Source organism: Canis lupus, chromosome 6, assembly GCF_011100685.1.
Source record: "Canis lupus familiaris isolate Mischka breed German Shepherd chromosome 6, alternate assembly UU_Cfam_GSD_1.0, whole genome shotgun sequence".
NCBI classification, from domain to species: domain Eukaryota; kingdom Metazoa; phylum Chordata; class Mammalia; order Carnivora; family Canidae; genus Canis; species Canis lupus.
The window spans coordinates 5990887-6010733 of record NC_049227.1 but is presented as its reverse complement, the minus strand read 5'-3'; the positions used below and the strand labels follow the sequence as shown (position 1 = coordinate 6010733).

Here is a 19847-nt window from a genome sequence, read left to right as displayed (position 1 = left end):
TAAACAGAAGCACCCCAGCATGCTGTATGCCCCCTTACACCTGGCTTCTTTCATTCAATCAGAACCACAGAACTCACATCGTTGCATAGAGTTATAGTTGCTACTTCTTCACTGCTGTAGTTTATTCTTTGCTGAAGAAACCACAACTTAATTACTATTTCTAATTGTGATGGCTATCTGGGTTAATTCAGTGTGGGACTATTAGAAACCGCAGTCTTCTGGGGCACCGATGGCCCCCGTCTGCCTTCCTGTTGGGGGGGGCATGCCTTGGAGTGGCGTCACTGGGTCACGTTCAGGTTTAGTCTGTGAGGCCAAACCGGCTTCCAAATCGCTGACCAGTTTGCGCTGGTCCGGCAGTGCACAGGCGCTCTGGGTCTTCCTCGCCCTCAGGACACCCGGGGTGGCCGGTCTGCTTCGCTTTAAACCTTCTGGTCAATGGATGGAGTCAGCCGGGGGACCAGCAAAGGCGAGCATCTTTCCTTATGCCTGCTGGTCTTTTTTTTTTTTTTAAGACTTTATTTATTTATTTATTCATAGAGACAACGAGAGAGAGAGAGAGAGAGAGAGAGAGAGAGAGAGAGGCGCAGACACAGGCAGAGGGAGAAGCAGGCTCCATGCAGAGAGCCTGACGTGGGACTCGATCCCGGGTCTCCAGGATCACGCCCTGGGCTGCAGGCGTCGCTAAACCGCTGCGCCACCGGGGCTGCCCCTTGCTGGTCTTTTGAGTGCCCTCTTTTTGTGTGGTGCTCACTCAGTTGTTTTGCTTGTCTTTCTAACTTGATTTACTGGACTTCTTTCTATATTCTGGATATGAATCCTCCGTCGAATGTGGGAATTGCAGATACCTTCTTTCCCTTCTGTGGCGAGCTCTTGACATGCACTCTGTCCCTCAGCGGGACCATGTGATGTACAGAAGCTCTTAATCTTAATTTTGTCCAATTTATCCAGCCTTTACCTGCTTTCCAGTGCTTCCTGTGTCCTAGTTAAGGAATCTTTGCCTGTCGTGGTGTCATGAAGATCTTTTTTTGTCTTCTGCTAAAAACTGTAGTTAGATCTTTCACAGTTAGATCTGCGTCCATCTGGAATTAATTTTTGTGTATGATGTGAAGTCAACGTATTAGTTTCCTTTTGCTGCTCAGACGAGTGACCAAAAATGTGGTGGCTCCCCAAACAACCCAAATTATTATAATTCTGGAGGCTGGGAGTCTGAAATGGATCACTCCAGGCTAAAATCAGGGTGCTAGCAGGGCCGTATTCCTTCTAAAAGTTCAGAGAAGGATCTGTCTCTTGACTTTCCCACCTTCTAGAGGCCACCCACATTCTTTGGCTGATGCACCCCCCCACACACATGTTGCACTCGGTTTTTGGCACACTGCCATCTCTCTGATTCTATCTGTCCTGTCTCCCCCTTGCACTTAGAAGGATCCTTGTGATCACATTAGGTCCGCCTGGGTAATCCAGAATAATCTTTTTTTTTAAAGATTTATTTTTATTTATTTATGATAGACATAGAGAGAGAGAGAGGCAGAGACACAGGCAGAGGGAGAAGCAGGCTCCATGCTGGGATGCGGGACTCGATCCCGAGACTCCAGGATCGCACCCTGGGCCAAAGGCAGGCGCGAAACCACTGAGCCACCCAGGGATCCCTAGAATAATCCTTCTATCTGCAGGTCAGCTGACTAAAATCCTTGATTCCATTTACAACCTTAATTCCCCATTGCCAAATGTGAGCTAACGTGTTAACAGGTTCCAGGAATGGGGACATAAACACTGTTAGGATCCACTATAGCCGGATCATGATTTTTCCCTGCATGTAGTTATCCAGTTGACTCAGCATTACTTACTGTAAAAACCATCCTTTGCTCAGGGTTTTTTTTTTTTTTTTTTTAATATTTTATTTATTTACTTGAGAGAGAGAGCATGAGTGGGTGGGGGGAGGGCAGAGGGAGAAGGAGAAGCAGACCACCACTGAGCAGGGAGCTCAATGTGGACCTCAATCCCAGAACCCTGGGATCATGACCTGAGCTAGAGGCAGATGCTTAACTGACGTTCAGGGGTATTTTTAGCTTCTTGTACAAATTCTGACCCTAGAGAGGAGGTCCAGCTGGCTAGGGTGGGAAGGGGAACCCAGGTGATGGGGTGCTTTCCTGTAGCTCCCTGGCCTGTATGTGTTGGATGGAGCTACAATAGTAAAAGGAGAATAGATCCTCCCAGGCCAGGACACAAGAGCCCTTTCCTTCCTGTTCTGCCCAGATCACTAAGTGACCTCAGAAGGCCCCTTCCCTCCATTGGCCTCTGACTCCATCTGGAGACCCCCTTGCCCAGCACCAGTTTCTGTCACCTGAATCTCACTGTCCTGTTCACTTGCTCTGTGGCCGTCAGCCTGGGCCTCAGTTTCCAATTCTGTGAAATGGGAATAAAGGTAGGTCAGGGGGCCACTTGAGCCAGCCAATGCCTGCCCAGCATCCTGGGCCAGTGCCAGGAGGGCCTGGCTGTCCATTCGCTGGGGCTGTGGGTGGTGACACAGCCTGGAGTTGGCTCTGGAGCCCTGGCTGTCCCCTGGTTCTGAGCATACCACATCTGTGTGTGGGGTGTGTGTGTGCACGCACACATGTGCACATGAGGCAAGGAAGTATATTGACATGGACTTTCCTTCCTCTTCCTAGACCTGACACAGCCCTGGCCCTGATTCCCTTTGCTGCTCCAAGAGACAGGCTCTGAACCACCTCCAGGCCTGAGAGAAGATGACCCTGCTCCAGTGTGTCCAGCTCAGGTGAGACAGACATGCCAGCCTTTTCCAGGGGCTCTGCTGTCACCCCAGGCCATGGGCAGGATGGGGACAATGGCAACTTTACAAATCGGGATCTCCAGCCCTGAGCATAGAGGCTGTGAGGATGGTGAGCACACCAGATTGGGCCCCTCTTGTCTTCCAGACTTGAGTGTCAGAGAAGCTGGGGTCCAGTGGGGCCCCCACGTTGTCCCCTGCTCAGCCCCTGGGTGCCCTGCCCTCTGTGTCCATGCTGCTGGCACGACATGCCATCTTCCTTGCTTCAGCCGGCATCTCCTTGCAGCCACATGGGCTAGTGGAGCCTGGGTTCTGGCCCCAGCCCTGCTGTGAGGCTCAGGCTGGTCCCTTCCCCATCCTGGTCCTGGGTGGCTCCTGGGCCCTTTGGTACTCCCTGGGTGACTCTGGACCCCGAGCAAGGCCCGTTGCCTCCCTGTCCTTTTTGGGGCCACTATCTCCTGCCCTTGGCTGGCAGCAATATGTGTGGCAAAGTTGTACAGCCTGGGCTGGCTCCCTGGGGCCTCGCTGATGGCATGAGAGCGAAGGGTGGACACAGGCAGATCTGCACCATCTCCTTGGACGTCCTGGGCCCAGGGGGCAGCTGGTGTGAAGCTCCAGGTTTTGGCTTTCCCCTCCAGCTGGCAGGACTCACAGGGAGGGGGCCTGTCTCAGCCCTGCTGTGCTCTGTGCTCCCACATGGGGATTTTAGCTTCACTACCAAGTGAAAGTCCCCAAGCCTTGGTCAAATGGAGGCAAGATGAGCCTCTCTTCCAAGCAGGATGGGACAAGCAGTGAGTGGCAGCGGGGAGCAGGCCTGTAGGGGAGGGTGGTGGTCATACCCGCCGGCTAGATTAAGGGGTTGGGCTGGCACCAGGTTTCTAGTGCAGGGGGGAGTGTTGAGGTGCCTGGTAGGGCAGGGCCAGGGGACCCCACCCTACATTAACATAACGGGGAGCCTTGGGGTGGCAGTCAACACCTGTGGGGTCCACTCTGTTTGGGGTCTGCCCCCCCATTTTTCTGGGTAGGTGTGTACAGGGAGGAGAGGAACTCTTAGCTTTTCCCCTCCCCTGTGTCTATCTTTACATTTTTAAGAATTCAATTTAATTTAATTTAAACTCAATTAATTAACATATATTAGTTTCAGAAGTAGAGTTCTACATTTTTTTTTATTGAAAAAATGGTTGTGAATATTTCAGACACTCAAGAAAAGAAATAGACAATATGATCAACACCCCTGTATATCCTACAGGACTTAAGAAATGAATCTTAGAGGGCACCTGGGTGGCTCAGCTGTTGAGTGTCTGCCTTTGGCTCAGGGTGTGATCCTGGGGTCCTGGGATCGAGCCCCACATCGGGCTCCCCACAGGGAGCCTGCTTCTTCCTCTGCCTGTATCTCTGACTCTCTCCTGAATAAATAAATAAAATCTTAAAAAAAAATGTAAGTAAGAAATCGATCTTAGAACTAGGAATCGAGCCCCCAGTTACCCGGCCCCAGCTCTGTTCCCACCCCATTCCCACCCCCGTTCCCCAGCTGGTTCATGGAGCACTGTGATAGGGCTGCGCAGGGAGGTTCAGGCTCCGTGGCCACCGGCCCCTGCTGCATGGCCTTGCCAACTCTTGGCGTCACCTGGCTTTTTGACTTTGTGCCCATCTGATTGGGTGGGAAATGGGATCTCCTTGTGGCTTGCATTTGCATTTCCCTGCTGACTGAGAGACTCAGCGGCTGTCCCTGCTGTCCCGTGGCACCCTCTCCTCGAAAGCTGCCTATTCTTACCTGTCTGGTTCTTACCTGCCTATCTGGGGTGCCCTCAGATCTTCCCTCATGTCACATATGGGGATGCACCCAGCCTCTGATTCTCCCACCCTGGCCATCCCCAGTGACTCTCCTAAGGGCTCCATCCCTTGGCCTCCTATCCCCCCACTCGGTGTCCCTTGGGGACCTCATACCTGATGTCCCAAAAGGACACCTTCTCCGAGGTCCCTCCCAGCATGGAGAGGTTCCCCCTCCTGCTGGGACCCTGGGTGCTCCCTCCACACCCACACCATTTGCCATCAAATGCGGCTCAATACCTCTCCCCTCCTCTGGCCCCTCCAGCCCCTGCCTCTGTTGTGGCTCAGGCTGCATGGTCGTGTCCCTTGTCTGTCAAACATCCCCCAGGACAGTGGCCTCCCTGCCCTCATTCCCCCCAGCGCCCTCATCAGCTACCTGGTGGTTTTGCCAACAGGCACATCTGATCTGTCACACCCTTTGCTTGACATCCTTCAAGGCCCCTTATCCACTCAGGGCTGATGCCAATGTGTGACTGGGAGATCCCCACCCCTCCCTCTCTGCCTCTGGATTACCCCACACACACACATTTTATTTTATTTTTTAAGATTTTATTTATTTATTCATGAGACCCACAGAGAGAGGCAGAGACACAGGCAGAGGGAGAAGCAGGCTCCTCGCAGGGAGCCTGAGGCAGGACTCGATCCCAGGACCCCAGAATCATGCCCTGAGCCAAAAGCAGATGCTCAACCGCTGAACCACCCAGATACCCCTCCTCCCCACATTTTAACCACTAAATCCTCAACTGTTTGGTTGACCTAGCAGAACACGGTCTCTGCCTGAAGTTCCCCTCCCCGCCCCCCGCACCCCACTCCCTCCTCTCATGGGGCTGCTGTGGCCTGAGCCTCAGGGCTCGTGGGGAGTGCTCAGGGGCCACACTGAGTTCACCTCTGGGTGCCATATCACCTGGCACTCAGGTCATAGGGTTGAGGGGGTATGTGGGCCCCCTGGCTGCTGACCCCTGAGGGAGGAGGAGGACGAATAAGCCAGGAGAGCCCCTGGGGTTGGTGGAGGTGGTGGGCCTAGGTTTGAAGGCTGGGCTTGTCCCCGCAGTGGTCCTGGCCCAGTGTCTGTCCAGCCGAGGATGCGGTGTGAGCGGTGGCCGGGCCTCCACAGTGGGATTCCCACCGCCCGCCTCCCTCGCCCTCTGGGTGATGCCAGTGCCCCGGATGTGGGCTTTCCACTGCCCTAGTTGGCACCTTTCCGCCCATTCCGTCGAGGCCACACCCTGAGCCTCCTATTGGCGGAACATTCTTGGGCCTCGTCCCCGCCACGACTGCAGCAGCCACCCCCAGCGCAGCTGAAATGGAAACCCTGAAATGCAGCCCGGGTTTGTCTTTGGTAAATGGCCATTGAGGGCAGCACAAAAGGGGGCCTGTTGGTCTGAATGCTGCCGGCCCTCCTCTCCCCTCCCGTGCCCGCCTTGCCTGGCACCCCAGGCCTCCCGACATCAGAGTAGACACCGATCGGAGTGGCGGCTGCTGCGTGCTAGGCGTGGAGGGCCGCCCGTGGGCCTGTGGTCGGACTCACTCGTCCGTGCTCCCTGCCCTGTCCTGCAGGCGATGCAGCAGGCTCACACCAGCTGAAGACCCACAGCCACTTGCGGTGGGTGGGCTTTGGACCCACATTGCCTTAAGTCTCCTCCCTCCTGGTCTCCCAGGCCTGCCCCACCCCCTACAGGGTGGCCGGAGGTCAATTTATCACCCTGTCCTGGCTTTTCCCAAGAAAGCCTTTCCTTCCTCAATCCCACAAGCAGGGCTGAGTCACAAAGGGGTGATTGGCCCCGGGTTCCTCCCCCTCTTCCTGCTCACCACTTCTTCTCTCCTCCCCTCTCCCCTTCACAGGCTCTCCCAGCTTCGGAGACCCTAGGTGGGAGTGGCTGCTGGCCTCTCCTGCCTGGTCCTCCCCCCCGCCCCATTGGTGGTGGGACTAGCGAATGCAGCCAACTCCTCTGGTCTCCTTTGTCAGTGAGGCACCCAGGCGCTCTCCGCGGAAGGCCAGGGGTCTCACAAATGTTAGTCCAGGCTGGGGGATGCCAGCCTAGGGAGGCAGGGGAGGGCCAGTCCCGGGGCTGAGTCCAGCATGGCCACTGAGCAGCCTGTGACTTTGGGTGAGTCCCTCAACTTTTCTGAGCTTTCTGTGTTCCTCCCTTGAGATGGCTTCTGGCTCATCGGGGCTTGGGAGGAATAATAAGGCCACATTCCTATAAGGAAGGAGAAGCTGCTGGGATCTTCAGGGTCTAGGAGGGAGGAGGGCAACTCTGGGAGCCTCCGGAAGCTTCCCCTGGGAGGAGTGTCCTAGAGATTTGTGGCTTTGGAGGCCTTTGTCCTCTGGGCAATGGCAGGTGTGCCCTCACACAGGGTTTCCGGAACACGGGCTCTGTGCCAGGCTCTGTGCTGGGGCTGGGTTCTCAGAGAAGCTGGGGCCCCGCCTGGGGTTGCCCGTGAGCTCCCAGGAGGCGAGATGAAGATAAATGAGAACAGTGTCATCTTTCCTTGGCTCAGTGTGCAATCCTGAGGCCTCTGTGGGCCAAAGTTTCGGGGAGACTCTACAGAGGAGGAAGCATTGGGCCAGGTGTCTCATGGTGATTGGAACAGGTGAAGTGAAGCAGGTAGGAGAAAAAGCACAAGTGGGGTCTGGGGAGGTGGGAAGGTGTCAGGTGCGTAGTGAGGGAATGCAGGGTCATTAGTAGCAGTGTGGTTGAGAAGCCTCCGATGCTAGGGACACTGTTAGAGTGCCTGGTCCCTGCCTCAGAGGACATGCTGGCTAGCCGGAAGGTCGCCATGCCACCAGACTGCCTGCTGGGCTGGTCACCATAAGCTACTTAGTCCTACGTGAGTAGGACTGAGGATGTGAAGGGGGGCTTCCTAGGTCCCTTGTCAGGACAATGGATACCACAGCAAACAAAATAGACCCTAGTCCCTTTCCTTGAGCAGTAGCGAAAGCCAAAGCAGGATGGAGAGGGGGCAGACTGAGTAGGGGTTGTAATCTTAGAAGGGGACATTGGAACAGATACTTGAAGGTGATGACCAATGAACCTCGATATTTGAGGTAGAGGGAACAGCATGTGCAAAGGCCCTGAGGCTGGAGAATGCTTAGTGTAGTCCAGGAGTGGCTGGAGGCCAGCCATGGCCAGTGTAAGTGGGCAAGGGCCATAGTGCTTGGAGGAAGAAGATGAGGAGAGCTTTGAAGGCTGGCACACTACTATGGAGAACCTTCAAGGATTTTATTTTTTTATATAATATTTAGAAGTTAAGATTTAACTTATATACCATAAGATTCACCCATTTTAAATGTATAACTTGGTGACAAATTGATATTTAGTATAAATACAAATTGTGTGGTCATCACAATCCACTTTTGGAACACTTCTGCCTTCTGGAAAGTTCTCTCATGCCTATTTGTGGTCAATTCCAGCTCCCACCCCCAGGCAACCCCAGATCTGCTTTCTGTGTCTATAGTTTTGAAACTTCCTCTAAATAAGAATCATGCAATATGTAGTCTTTTGTGTCTGGCTTCTTATTGCTGCACCTTGTAGAGGGTGGTCAATATCGTTGCATATGTTATAGTCACTTATTATTGCCAAGGAATGTTCTATTATATAGATACGCTGCTTACCATTCACCAGGTGATGGGTATTTGATTGTTTCCATTGTTTGACTATTGTGAATAAAGTTACAATGAACATTTTTTACAGACTTCTATATGAACATGTGTTTTTATTTCTCTTGGGCAGTTGGATCATATGGTAGATAAATATTTAACTTTTTTTTTTTTAGATTTTATTTATTTTTTTATTTATTTTTAAAAGATTTTCTTTATTTATTCATGAGAGACACACAGAGAGAGGCAGAGGGAGAAGCAGGTTCCCTGTGGGGACTCTGATGCAGTACTTGATCTCAGGACCCTGGAGTCATGACCTGAGCAAAAAGCAGATACTCAACCACTGAGCCACCCAGGGGTCTCTAACTTATTTTGACTTTGTTGTTTTTAAGTTTATTTACTTTTTAAGTAATCTCTGCCCCCAATGTGGAGCTTGAACTCAGAACCCCCAAGGTCAAGCATCATATGTTCTCTCCCTACTGAGCCAGCCAGGCACCCTAGGTATTTAAATCTTTTATTCCTTTTCCATTAGGTTGTTTGTCTTCTGATGAGTGAGTGATCAGAGTTCCCCATGTGTTCTGAATAGAAGTCTTTTATTAGATGTATGATTTGTAACATTTTTCCCTGGTTGGGGGGGTTTCATCAGAGAAGGGCCCAAAAGGCACAGGGAAGGGATTCCTTGCATCTCATTCTGTTCCCAGCAAGAGGTCTTCCTCTGCCCCACACACATGGGGCCCTACCTCAGGATTTCCTAGGTCAGAGGGCCTCCCCTGCTAAGTCGCTGGAGCAGAAGGCCAGTTAGCCACCCAGAGGTGGGATATTCCCTGTCACCAGAGAGCAGGCTCCCTCGCCCCTGCTGGCTCAGTGAGTCATTGGGGTTTGGGTCATTCAGGCTTGGGCTCAAGCTTGTGCTGGGGGGATGCCGATGGGGCCTAACTGAACCAGAGAGAGATGTCTGCAACCCACAGGTACTTCCCTAGGGCATGTGCTTCCTGGAGGGCCAGGTTCTGGAGAGCAAGGGAGCAGCCTCATACTCCCACTGATCCAGCAACTCCCAGGCCCCAGAATTCCTGGGGTGTCAGAGTCATCCAGCAGAGGGTTAGAATGTTGGGTTTAGAAGGCTCTAGGACCAAGCTAAGGCTGACAGCCATGTTCCATACTCCTGTTGGCTCACCTGGGTATGTGGGTGTCATCACTGTGTGCCTTGGGGGAGCTTATTTGAGCTTATTTGTCTCTGCTCTCAGGACTGGCAGCCCTGCATGAGGAGCCGTCTGTCCCATGCTCAGGTCATAGTGTTGCTGGCTCAACTTGCTGACCTGAGGGGCGTTCTGAGACCACTTTGCAGATTCCTGCTGTGAGCATTGTGGGTTGGCTGCTACAGTAGTCAGAACTTTTTTGGTTGCAAGTGACAGTGTCCCTCAAATATGTTTAGGCGAAAAGAGAAAATGATACACGGGTATAAGGATTTGTTGACTGGTATAAGTGAAGAGCTCAAGTGATCAACTTCAGGCTCAGCTGCATCCAGGCCATCCAAATCCAGCAATTCAGCTCTGCTCTCTCCATGTTGGCCTCATTCCCTGGCAGACTCCTCCATGTAGTAACTGGGATGGCCCTGTAGTTCCTAGCATCCAACCCACACCCCGACAGCCCCAGAGAAAGGAAATAACCTTCCTGAAAGGTACCAGCCAGAGTCCAGGCCCTGGTGCTCTTTGGGTCATGTGATCTTTCCTTCACTAACCACGTGGACTCTGGCCAGGCCTGGGTCATGTGCCCACTCCCCATGTGTGTGGTGGGTCAGCTCATATAAATCTTACGGATCGAGAAAGGAGCAAAGGGTTGGGGTAAGGATGTGGAGTGTGGCTGGCCTGACAGAGGGGGCATCTCCTACTGCATCAGAGCCGAGCACCCAGAGAGCACCGTTCCCGAGGTCCCCAGGGGTGATACCCTTGCCCAGAAACTCTGCCCCTCCGGTGGTGCTCTGTATCCGCTTTCCCAGCTGGACTGTGTGCTCCCCAGATAGAGCACTCCGGGGCAGGATGGGGCCTGGCTGTAGCGAGCCCTTCACCAATGTCTGGTGCAGAAGAGGGTGTGTGCCCAGGACAGCAGAGGAGAGGCCAGAGCGCCACGGCGGGGGAGAGGCCAGGGGATGGCGGAGGAGAGGCCAGGGCGCGGTGGTGGGGGAGAGGCCAGGGTGCGGCGGGCCTGTCTTGTCTGCCTCTCCTGCGGTCCCCCTGCAACCGGCCTCGTCTTGCTGCCATGTGGCTCCCTGAGCTGACCACCTGGAAGACGAGGCTTTCCTGTCTCAGGAGCCACCTTTGTCAAGCACTACTGCCCTATAGGGCTGGGCGTCGTCCCCCTCGGCCTTCTCAGAAGGGCAGGGGCTGTAAGGGTGCAGGGCAGGCAGAGAACGTGGCAGATCCATCCTGGCAGGGGACCAAGGCAGGTGTTGGCCTCCATGTGTGCACGGATCCCCACCCTTGGTGTGGGGTGGCAGGTGCTGGGACGGTGAGCAGAGCTGGCAAGGTGGGACAGTGTGGCAGTTGATGAAACTAGGTGTTGCTCTGTCCCTCCTGTGTCAGGAGCCATGAGTGGTTCCCTGGTCCCACAGGGCCTGGGAGCCATTGCACAGCGACCCCCAGGCTACCCACGTGTGTCAGAATCCACACCAGCCTGTGTTGTGTGAGAGTCACGCTCGGCTATTGGTGGACGTGCTGAGCTGCGTGGTCCTGGTGGAGGGCTGTATCACTGCAGACCCCCAAACCCAGGAGGTGGGCAGAGAGCGTGCACCTGGCCTCAGAGTCCAGCAGCCAGGACACATGTCAGGCCACACCATTGCCACACCAGGCCCATGCTTGCTGCCACTGCTCTGTGCCTCGGTTTCCCTATTAAGGAAAGAGGGTGGGCATGGTGGCCCCTGCCCCCCTGGGCGGGGGGTGTGTGTAGGAATCCTGCCGTGTCACCATTGGGGTGCCCTGGCAAGTGGTGATATCATGATGTGATCACTCTCATCTACCCGCAGGTGAGTGACGATGGCAGAGAGGACGTGACCCACGCGGACCCCTCACACACCGAGTGGCACCACCATGCAGAAGCCCAGCGGCCTGAAGCCCCCCGGCCGTGGGGGGAAGCACTCGAGCCCCATGGGCCGGACATCCACCGGCTCGGCCTCCATGTCTGCTGCGGCGGTGGCCACCGGCTCCAAGGAAGGTGCGCGGGGCTGCAGGGCCGGGGTGGGGAGTGCTTCCCCTGGAAGACCCCCCTGGTGACCAGCCTGGGCTAGCAGTACACGGAAGTCCTTCTTTCTGTCTGGCCGTCCTCCCTTTCACATTTGACTCGGCATGCTTTATGCATGTTGTTCTTTTTCACACTCCCCCGACTTGGGAGGCACGTCCTACTGTTAGCTCTGCTCGGGATGAGAAAGTGGGGATCCAGGTGGGCATGGCGCTGTGCCCCAGTCACTCAGCCAGGATTCAGACTCCAGCCTCCACTGGCCTCTCTGCCTCCACTCGTTCCCTTCTGGGGTCAGGGCTTATCCTTGGAGCCAGCCCCATTTCCCGTCAGCCTTCTTGTCTGCCACCCAGAACCATGCCCGTTAGCCTTTCGGTATCTGACCTTTCCTTCATCTTCTGCTACTGGGCAGGCGTGAGGGCCGGGTGCCCGGGCTGGGGGTGCAGCTTGGACAGCAGAGGGGCGGAGGACAGCTGTCAGCTACGTGCTTCTCTGAAGATGAAAGAAAGGTAGCCCATGGTGGAATATTTAGGAAGTTAGGTGCAGAGGTAAAATTGCCTGTAATCTCACCCCCTAGAGGCAACTGTTATTTCGGTTTATGTCCTACTTTTTTTTCTTCTTCTTACCTATTTGCAATCATGCTGCATATACAACTTAAGAATCTGGTTTTTCCTTCTAAGATGATCAAGTGGATTTTTCCACATCGTTTTTAATGGCTGTAAAATATCCTATCCATGCAACAAATATAAATCAAAGACTTGCTTTGTTGACACAGTCTTCACCACCAGAGTTCTTGTTCTGAGCAAAACCGGATGTGGGCTCGGCCCTCGGGGCTGCCGTTCTGGTGGGGAGCAGGGGGGTTGAGGGTTGTGAGATCCTAGAACTAGGACCTGACCAGGTCTGGGAGGTCAGCCCTGAGGATAGACATGTGAGCTGAGGTCCAGAGGGTGACAGTATAGTAGTTGAAGAGGGGAGGGTGTTCTGGGGAGAGGGAATAGCTTGTGCAAAGGCCCAGTGGCAGAAGAGCACATGGCAAATATGAGAGAGGGAAAGAGAGTGTGACTGGCACGTGGCCAGTGACAAGTGTGCCAGTAAGAGAGGGTGGGCCGAAGTGGGGACAGCTTGGGGCTGTCCAGGGCATTTCACTTCTGTTGTAATAACACTGGAAAACCTTTGGAAAGTCTTAAATCAAAAGGAATATGATAAAAAAGAATTGGAAGCATATTCTTAGCTCATTCTCTGCAGTTGAGGATGACTGTTTCCTATTTTTCACTTTGATAAATGACGCTGTGATGAATGTCTTTGGGCAACAAATCCTGGTTTTGATTACACTCCAGCTAGCAGGGTAAGACACTGTCGGTCTCATCTGCTTAGTACATAAGTTTGGAGAGACAAAAAAAAAAAAAAAAAAAAAAAATTGCCAGGGGCCAGATTAGGCAATCTGAGCCCTGGGTGGAGTCAAGGAAAGTTTGAACCAGCTGGCAGAGCCAGGGCCCCAGCAGAGCTAGGGTGGGAGGGTAAAGAAGCTGTGTGGCACAGCTCCTGGGCAGACCTCTGTAGCTGGGCTTGCCCAGAACAGCCCTGTAGGAGGCCCAGACTTCATTACAACGTGGCAGATCCTCTACTCATGAGAGACATTCCTGAGTAACAGGAAGAAGCCAAAGAGAGAAAACAAAGGGGAAAGGATGTTCCAGGTGGATGGAATGAGTGATGCAAAGGCCCTGCTGCAGAAAAGGACCTGGTTTGTTAGAGAGGGAAGGCAGACAAGTCTGGGTGGAAAGGAGTTGGAAAGAAGGTTGGGGAGGGTAGCAGAGGGCAGATGGTGAAGGGCAGGGATTCGGGTAGGTGTTCGGGGTGACCAGAGCTGTTGGAGGGTATTAGAGGAATGACTGGGTGCTCACATCCCTCAGCCCACTGTGTGGAGATTGGGTAATGGGGTGAGGAGAAATGTGGCCACCCAGGCCAGGAGGCCCGCACTCACTGCCGGGGCTGGGGGAGGTCAGGGGTGGCCACCAAGAGTGGGGCATCAGGGGAATGGGAATGAGCTCAGCCTTCAGGATGTGTGGAGAGGAGAAGGACCTGCTTACAGTGGAGGAAGAGCATGAGCAAAGGCACCAAGCTGAGCCTGGTCCAGTGGGGTGGTGGGGGCAGGGGCCTGTAGCCACTCTCTGGGAGAAGGTCAGCAGCCTGACCTGATCCTCTTGTCTCCTGGAGACAGCTCCATGGCACCTTCTGGGTTTTTCCTTCATTGTTCTCTCCCTGACCAAGAGGGGCCTGAATTCTGGCTCTGATCCAGCCCTTCATACCCCTTCTAATGGCCCCTGCTGTGTGACCCTCTAAGAGTGACTTATGGGATCACATCATTTCTCCGATTGGATCAAGAGTTAATGAGTGTGAAATGCCTGTAGGTATAAAACTCATTAAAGACTCGTTTTTTTTTCCTTTCCCCATCCATCCATAGTCCCGTCACAGAAAAATTTGGAAGTGTGATAGGAGAAGCATCCATCAGCCTCCTTCTTAAGCTAATAATCAGAGCCACTACTGTGATAGAGTTCCTTCTAGTCTTTTTGCCTATTTTTTTTTAAGATTTTATTTATTTATTCATGAGAGACACAGAGAGAGGCAGAGACACAGAGAGAGGGAGAAGCAGGCTCCATGCAGGGAGCCCGATGCGGGACTCGATCCCAGGACCCCAGGGTCACCACCTGAGTCAAAGGCAGATGCTCAACCATTGAGCCACCCAGGCGCCCCTAATCTTTTCACCTATCGGATGTATTGTTTTAAGCAGTTAGATCGTGGGCCGTGCCCAGGTCTCCACCTCACTGTTCCACGTCTTCCTGCCTTTGGGGGGATGTGCCCCGGGTGCTACTATACTCTTTGCTGTCATCTTGAATGGGCTATACTGTGTGGCCTGCTGCTTGCTTCCTAGTTACCCTGCCCGGGGCAGAGCCTCTGAGGGTGGGGGCTGGTGGTCTAACTGCCCCCAACTCCCCTCTGCATCCCCTGCAGGGACTGTTCCAGAGAGAGGAGGTGCTGCTCAGTGAAGGCCTGATTGATTACAGAGCCACACCCCTGTGCCCACCGCTGGGCATACAGGCGGCCTCAGCTGCAGCTGGGCTTGGTGTCATCATCCCCCTCTGGCACTGCTGCTGCTGCTGCAGCTCCCCAGACCCCAGCAAGACTCCCAGGTGGTGGGGACAGAGCAGAGAGCCTGGAGCAATGGGCCTGGTGAGAGGGGAAGGCAGATTTCTTTCTTTCTTTCTTTCTTTCTTTCTTTCTTTCTTTCTTTCTTTCTTTCTTTCTTTCTTTCTTTCTTTCTTTCTTTCTTTCTTCCTTCCTTCCTTCCTTCCTTCCTTCCTTCTTCCTTCCTTCCTTCCTTCCTTCCTTCCTTCCTTCCTTCCTTCTTTCTTTCTTTCTTTCTTTCTTTCTTTCTTTCTTTCTTTCTTTCTTCCTTAACTTTAAATAAATATATTTATTTATTCATGAGAGACCTAGAGAGAGGCAGAGACACAGGCAGAGGGAGAAGCAGGCTCTCCTGTGGGGAGCCCGATGTGGAAGTCGATCCCAGGGCCCCGGGATCATGCCCTGAACTAAAGGCAGACACCCAACTGCTGAGCCACCCAGGCGTCCCAGAAGGTAGTTTTCTGAGGCCCGCAGCTGCTCTTGTCTCTGCTCTGGCTCTCGGGCTCTCGGCTCTCGGAGCAAGAGCCTCTGGAGAGGAGGAGGGGCAGGTGGAAGCCCCAGAGGACAGGGTGGCCCCTCCCCCACCCCCTGGCACTGGCCATCTGTGAGGGGCCCCGGGGCCCCAGGGGTGGGTCTGGTGGAGGCTGGAGTCTGGGGGTGATGGGAGGGGGCCAGCAATAAGCTGGACTCTGCTCTGGGAATCAGGGCAATGGCTATCACCCAAAGTATGAGCTCAGCCTCTGGGCAGAGGGTCTGGCCGAGGGCCGGGACTGGACCTGGACTGATGCCCCTGCCCCCTCAGCCTGTCCTGTCAGTCCCCAGAGCTATAACATACAGGAAGTGGCAGGAACCAGGGGCTGTTGGGGGGGACCGTCACACTAGGAGGTGGCCCCAAGGTGGTCAGAGCAGCAGGTATGCTGGAGGGTGGTCTGGGAACCCCAGTGAGGGCAGGGGCAGCCCAGCCAGGCAGGATAGAGCACCCCTGGGGGCTGCTTCAGATCAGGCTGCCAGGGAGGTCTTGCTGAGGGGGTGACACTGGTATAAAGATCTGAGGGAAAAGTAGGAACCAGCCCAGCCAAGTGGGAAGAGCAAGCAGGCAGACAGAATAGTGGCTGCAAAGGCTCTGAGTCTTGAGATGTCTGGGAGCCGGAGAGCAGCTCAAGTGGGCAAGGGGAAGTTTTGGGAATGGGCCAGGGCAGGCGCCAGGAGCCCCATCGGGGAGCTGGGAGCTGACACCAGGGCCGTCTGGGGCTTTGGAATCCATCCCGAGGGTCCAGGCTTCCAGGCTGGTGGCCAGGGCTTCTGCTGGGGTACAGCCCTCCTTTTGAGTCTGGAGCACCCTGCAGGGGTGGGGCACGGTCCGCCACTGCCTTGCAGTGGTGGGCAAGAGGGGACGACAGCAGGCTGTGACCAGAAGCCCACAGCCCTTCCCTGGAGTCTGCTTCTGGGCCTCAGGTGGAGGCAGGCCAGGCCAGGTTGTGGGTGTCCCTCCTGTCCCCAACCAGAACGGCTGCAGTGACATGGGGAGGACCCAGGGCTGCTGGACCAAGGGACAGACCGCAAGCAGCTCCTCGAGGAGCCTCTCCCGTCCCCGGAGCTGTGGTCAGGCCCCAGAGGTGTCCCATTCAGGAAGGGTGGTGCTTGACAACTCTACTTCACCATGACATCTTACCATGCCGCTTCTCACTCATAGCCCAGGGCGAGAACTATTGAAAGAATAGAGATGACAAAACTGAGGCTCGAGCTGTCATCTGAGTTGCCCAGAACAATAGGGCCAGAGAGTGGTGGGGCTGCTGTGGAGACTCAGACTGGGCCAGGTCTTTTTTTTTTTTTTTTTTTTTTTTTTTTGGGCCAGGTCTAACGCTGGCTCAGGCAGCTGGCACCTGCTGCCCTGTTGCGGGAGAGAGGGGTGGTGGCTGGCCCCCCAGTTTAGTCCCAGCACCACACTCTCGCCTCCTGTCGTGGGCTCCCATCCTGGGCAGGTGGCAAGCAGGAAGAGTGATTGGTTCTCATTAGGTCAGTCATAAATGTGCCCCAAATTGCCTATGGGCCTTTCTTCATGCTGGGGACCCAGGATATGGGAGGTCAAGGGTGAGTGTGCATGGGTGTTCCCCCCTCAAGCATGGAGCAGACCCCATGGGACATGATCCACCTCTTATTTTTAAGATTTTATTTTTTTATTCATGAGAGACACAGAGAGGCAGAGGGAGGAGCAGAAGTCCCTGCCTGATGTGGGACTTGATTCCAGGACTCCGGGATCATGACCTGAGCCAAAGGCAGACAAACTCAACCATTGAGCCACCCGGACGTCCCCAGGGTCCACCTTCTATATTGTGATCCCCCCAAGGGGTCCACACAGGGCTGATCCCAGAGCTTTTCAGTTCTGGCTTCCGGAGCTGGGGCTCAGATGCCCTCATACCTTGTGGGTGCTCCAGAGATGGGCACCAGCCTCCTATGCCCCCAGGTGGGACCCTCAGACCTTGGAGTTGGCCTGTAGTCTTGGACACTGGCTCTACCCTGGTGCACCCTGGAGGATTATGTCTTTCACCTTGGTTCTCTGCTCCTTGGGAGGGCAGACGACATCATCCCCATCTTAAGTGACTTGTCCCAGCTGCTGTGCAAACGTGGGCAGAACCAACACAGACTTCCAGCCTTTGCTCCCGCAAAGCCTGCACAAGCCCTGGGCTGCCTCCCACTCCCTTCAAGGTCAACTTCTCTGGCCCTCCTCCCCTAACCACATCCTAAACTTTTTAATGGCATCAGGATGAGGAAAGCCACACTGAGCATTTCTGCGGCTGGGCTGCAGAGCAGGTGGGGGGCAGGGCAGCCTCCTAACGTTCCTGACGTTGCCCATTATCGATCTGGGGGGCAGGGGCCCATCTGCCAGCGCCTGCCTGCTGTGGTGTGGCCGTAGCAGGGCTTCTCCATGGGGAGCTGGCTCTGCTCTTTCCAGGGTAAGCATCCCACGTCTTTCTTCCCCTCTGTCCCCGCCTGAGTCTGCTGGGTGGGGACTCTGTCCTCTTGGTTTGGGAGTAGGGGGAATGAAAGGGGACTTCTGGGTTCCATTTGGTTCAAGGATGCTGAGCTACCCTTGGGATGGGGCCCATCTCAGAGTGGATTGATAAAGGGTTCCTTCTTCAGGGGTGGCCGGCCAGAGGCCGCGTGGCAGGGGGATGCCGGGCCTGTTGTGGCTGCAAGGGGTGGGCCCTGCCTTGGTCATGGTGGGCCGAGGGGGCAGAATCAGCCCTCGCTATGCTATCAGAAGGACTGCTGGAGAGTGGGCCAGGCTGGGGGATGCACTGTGGGAAATCTGGCTCCCTTGAGAAATGCTACGGAGACCCTCTCCTTTTCCTCATGACCTCTGCCCTGAGCACCTGCTGGGGCCTGGAGAGGACTTAGAGCAGCAGGGCTGCTTTGGGGTTTGTGGCACATTTACTGTTGTTGCTTTGGGGTCAGGATTGTGGCCAATCTGCATTTTAGCTTTTGTCATGGGCTCCGAGGATGGAAAGGAGGGGGTGTTGGTGTGGGTCCCGCCTCCCAGGCCTGCATTCTGAGATACATCCATCCAACGGAGGTGGTTGGGAAAATGGGGTTCTGCAGAGTGGCTGTGCCAGGGAGGGGTGTCGGATCTGGTCTGATAGACAGGCAGGGTTTCCCTAGAAGACACAGAGAGGGAAAGGCCAGGGTGACCATTCTGTCTGGGACAGCCCTGGATTATGTCTGTGGTCTTGGTGTGACGCTATATTAGTAGCACATCCATTCTCTTCAGGGTGTCTGGTTGGGGATGACAAATCATGTGGTCACCTTCTTTATAGCCCCGTGGTGCTCATTAGCACGTTAAAGGCTCAGACAAGTCCTGCAGCAAAGTAACCATAACCATGTTTAAGCTACTATTTCTCAGACTTGTTTGAATTTGGAGATTACTTATTTTTGTAATATCTATTAATCCCACGTGGAACTGTGTTCTATGGAACATTTAAAATACTGCTTGCAAAAAAACAAAACAAAACAAAAAAATAAATAAATAAAATACTGCTTGCTTCCTTGAGGGACTGGGTCTTAGCATAGGCACACTTTTTTCCCTCTGGCCTTCAGGGACAAGGGCAGACTTTATTACTACTCCTCAGTTCATAGCATATTGTCACTGTGAGTCCCTGCAAGGCCCATCTTGTGTTTTTGTAAAATTGATACCTTTTTATCGTGTTCCCACATCCAGGCTTCTGTGTCCATGTTGGGACACTCTTGAGCCCTGCTTTCTGACCAAGTATCACATTAGAAACACCTTTCTGTATAACCTGGAAGAATTATTTTAAAAGTTGCTTAGGGGCCAACTGGGTGGGCTCAGTTGGTAGAACACGAGACTGTTGATCTTGGAGTTGTGAGTTCAAACCCCATGTGGGGTATAGAGATTAGTTAAAAAAAATAAAATCTTAAAAAAAAAAGTTGCTTAAGAATCTGAAAGACTTGACCATAATTTGTATAATACTCCCCTATTTTGGGGACACTTAGATTCAGGGTTTTGCTTTTTTTTTTTTAAGATTTAAAAAATTTTAAGTAAATTTTAAACCCAGTGTGGGGCTTAAACTAACAACCTCAAGATCAAGAGTCACATGCTTCACTGACTGAGCCAGCCAGGCACCCCTGGAGTTTTTTTTGTTGTTTGTTTTGTGAATGATAAGACATGGAGTCAGGTTTTTTTCCTTTCTGAATTATTTCTTTGGGAAATGGACCAAAGATTACATTCCCTATTTAATGTTTTCTAATTAAAAATATATTTCTTTTTTTAAAGGTTTTATTTATTTATTTGAGAGAGAGCCAGCACAAGCAGTGGGAGGGGCAGAGGGAGAAGCAGACTCCCCACTGAGCAGGGAGCTGGATAATGTGATGATGTGGGGCCAGATCCCAGGACCCTGGGATCATGACTTGAGCAGAAGGCAGACGCCTAACCCAGTGAGCCACCCAGATGTCCCTGTTGTATTTCATTTTTATGATATTTTTAACCAAAGTAATACAGGCTTGTTCTAAAAGTCCTAGGTTAACCTAGAAAGTGTTTGCTGTCTAGCATTGAAATGACCTGGGTGGGGAGTGATGACGTGAGGGTTTGTGTTTAGGGGGGGCTCCCCAGTGTCTCTGGGGGCAGGTGAAGCAGGACAAGGGGTGCTGGAGGTTGAGAGAGACCCTTCTGGAGGCTGCTGTGTCAGATGGTGTGAAGTCTCACGG

The 19847-nt window shown here is 53.6% G+C and overlaps 1 protein-coding gene across 2 annotated transcripts in view; it reads left to right on the top strand.

Moving 5' to 3' along the window:
- The window catches only part of CLIP2 (CAP-Gly domain containing linker protein 2), a 72190-nt gene that overhangs the window by 8418 nt on the left and 43925 nt on the right, over window positions 1-19847 (top strand). For both annotated transcript variants that reach the window (XM_038539074.1, XM_038539075.1), the window contains exons 2-3: window positions 2667-2773; window positions 11236-11423. In XM_038539074.1, the coding sequence (XP_038395002.1) occupies window positions 11300-11423 (124 nt within the window). In that variant the 5' untranslated portion in view covers window positions 2667-2773; window positions 11236-11299. The remainder of the gene's footprint in view (window positions 1-2666; window positions 2774-11235; window positions 11424-19847) is intronic.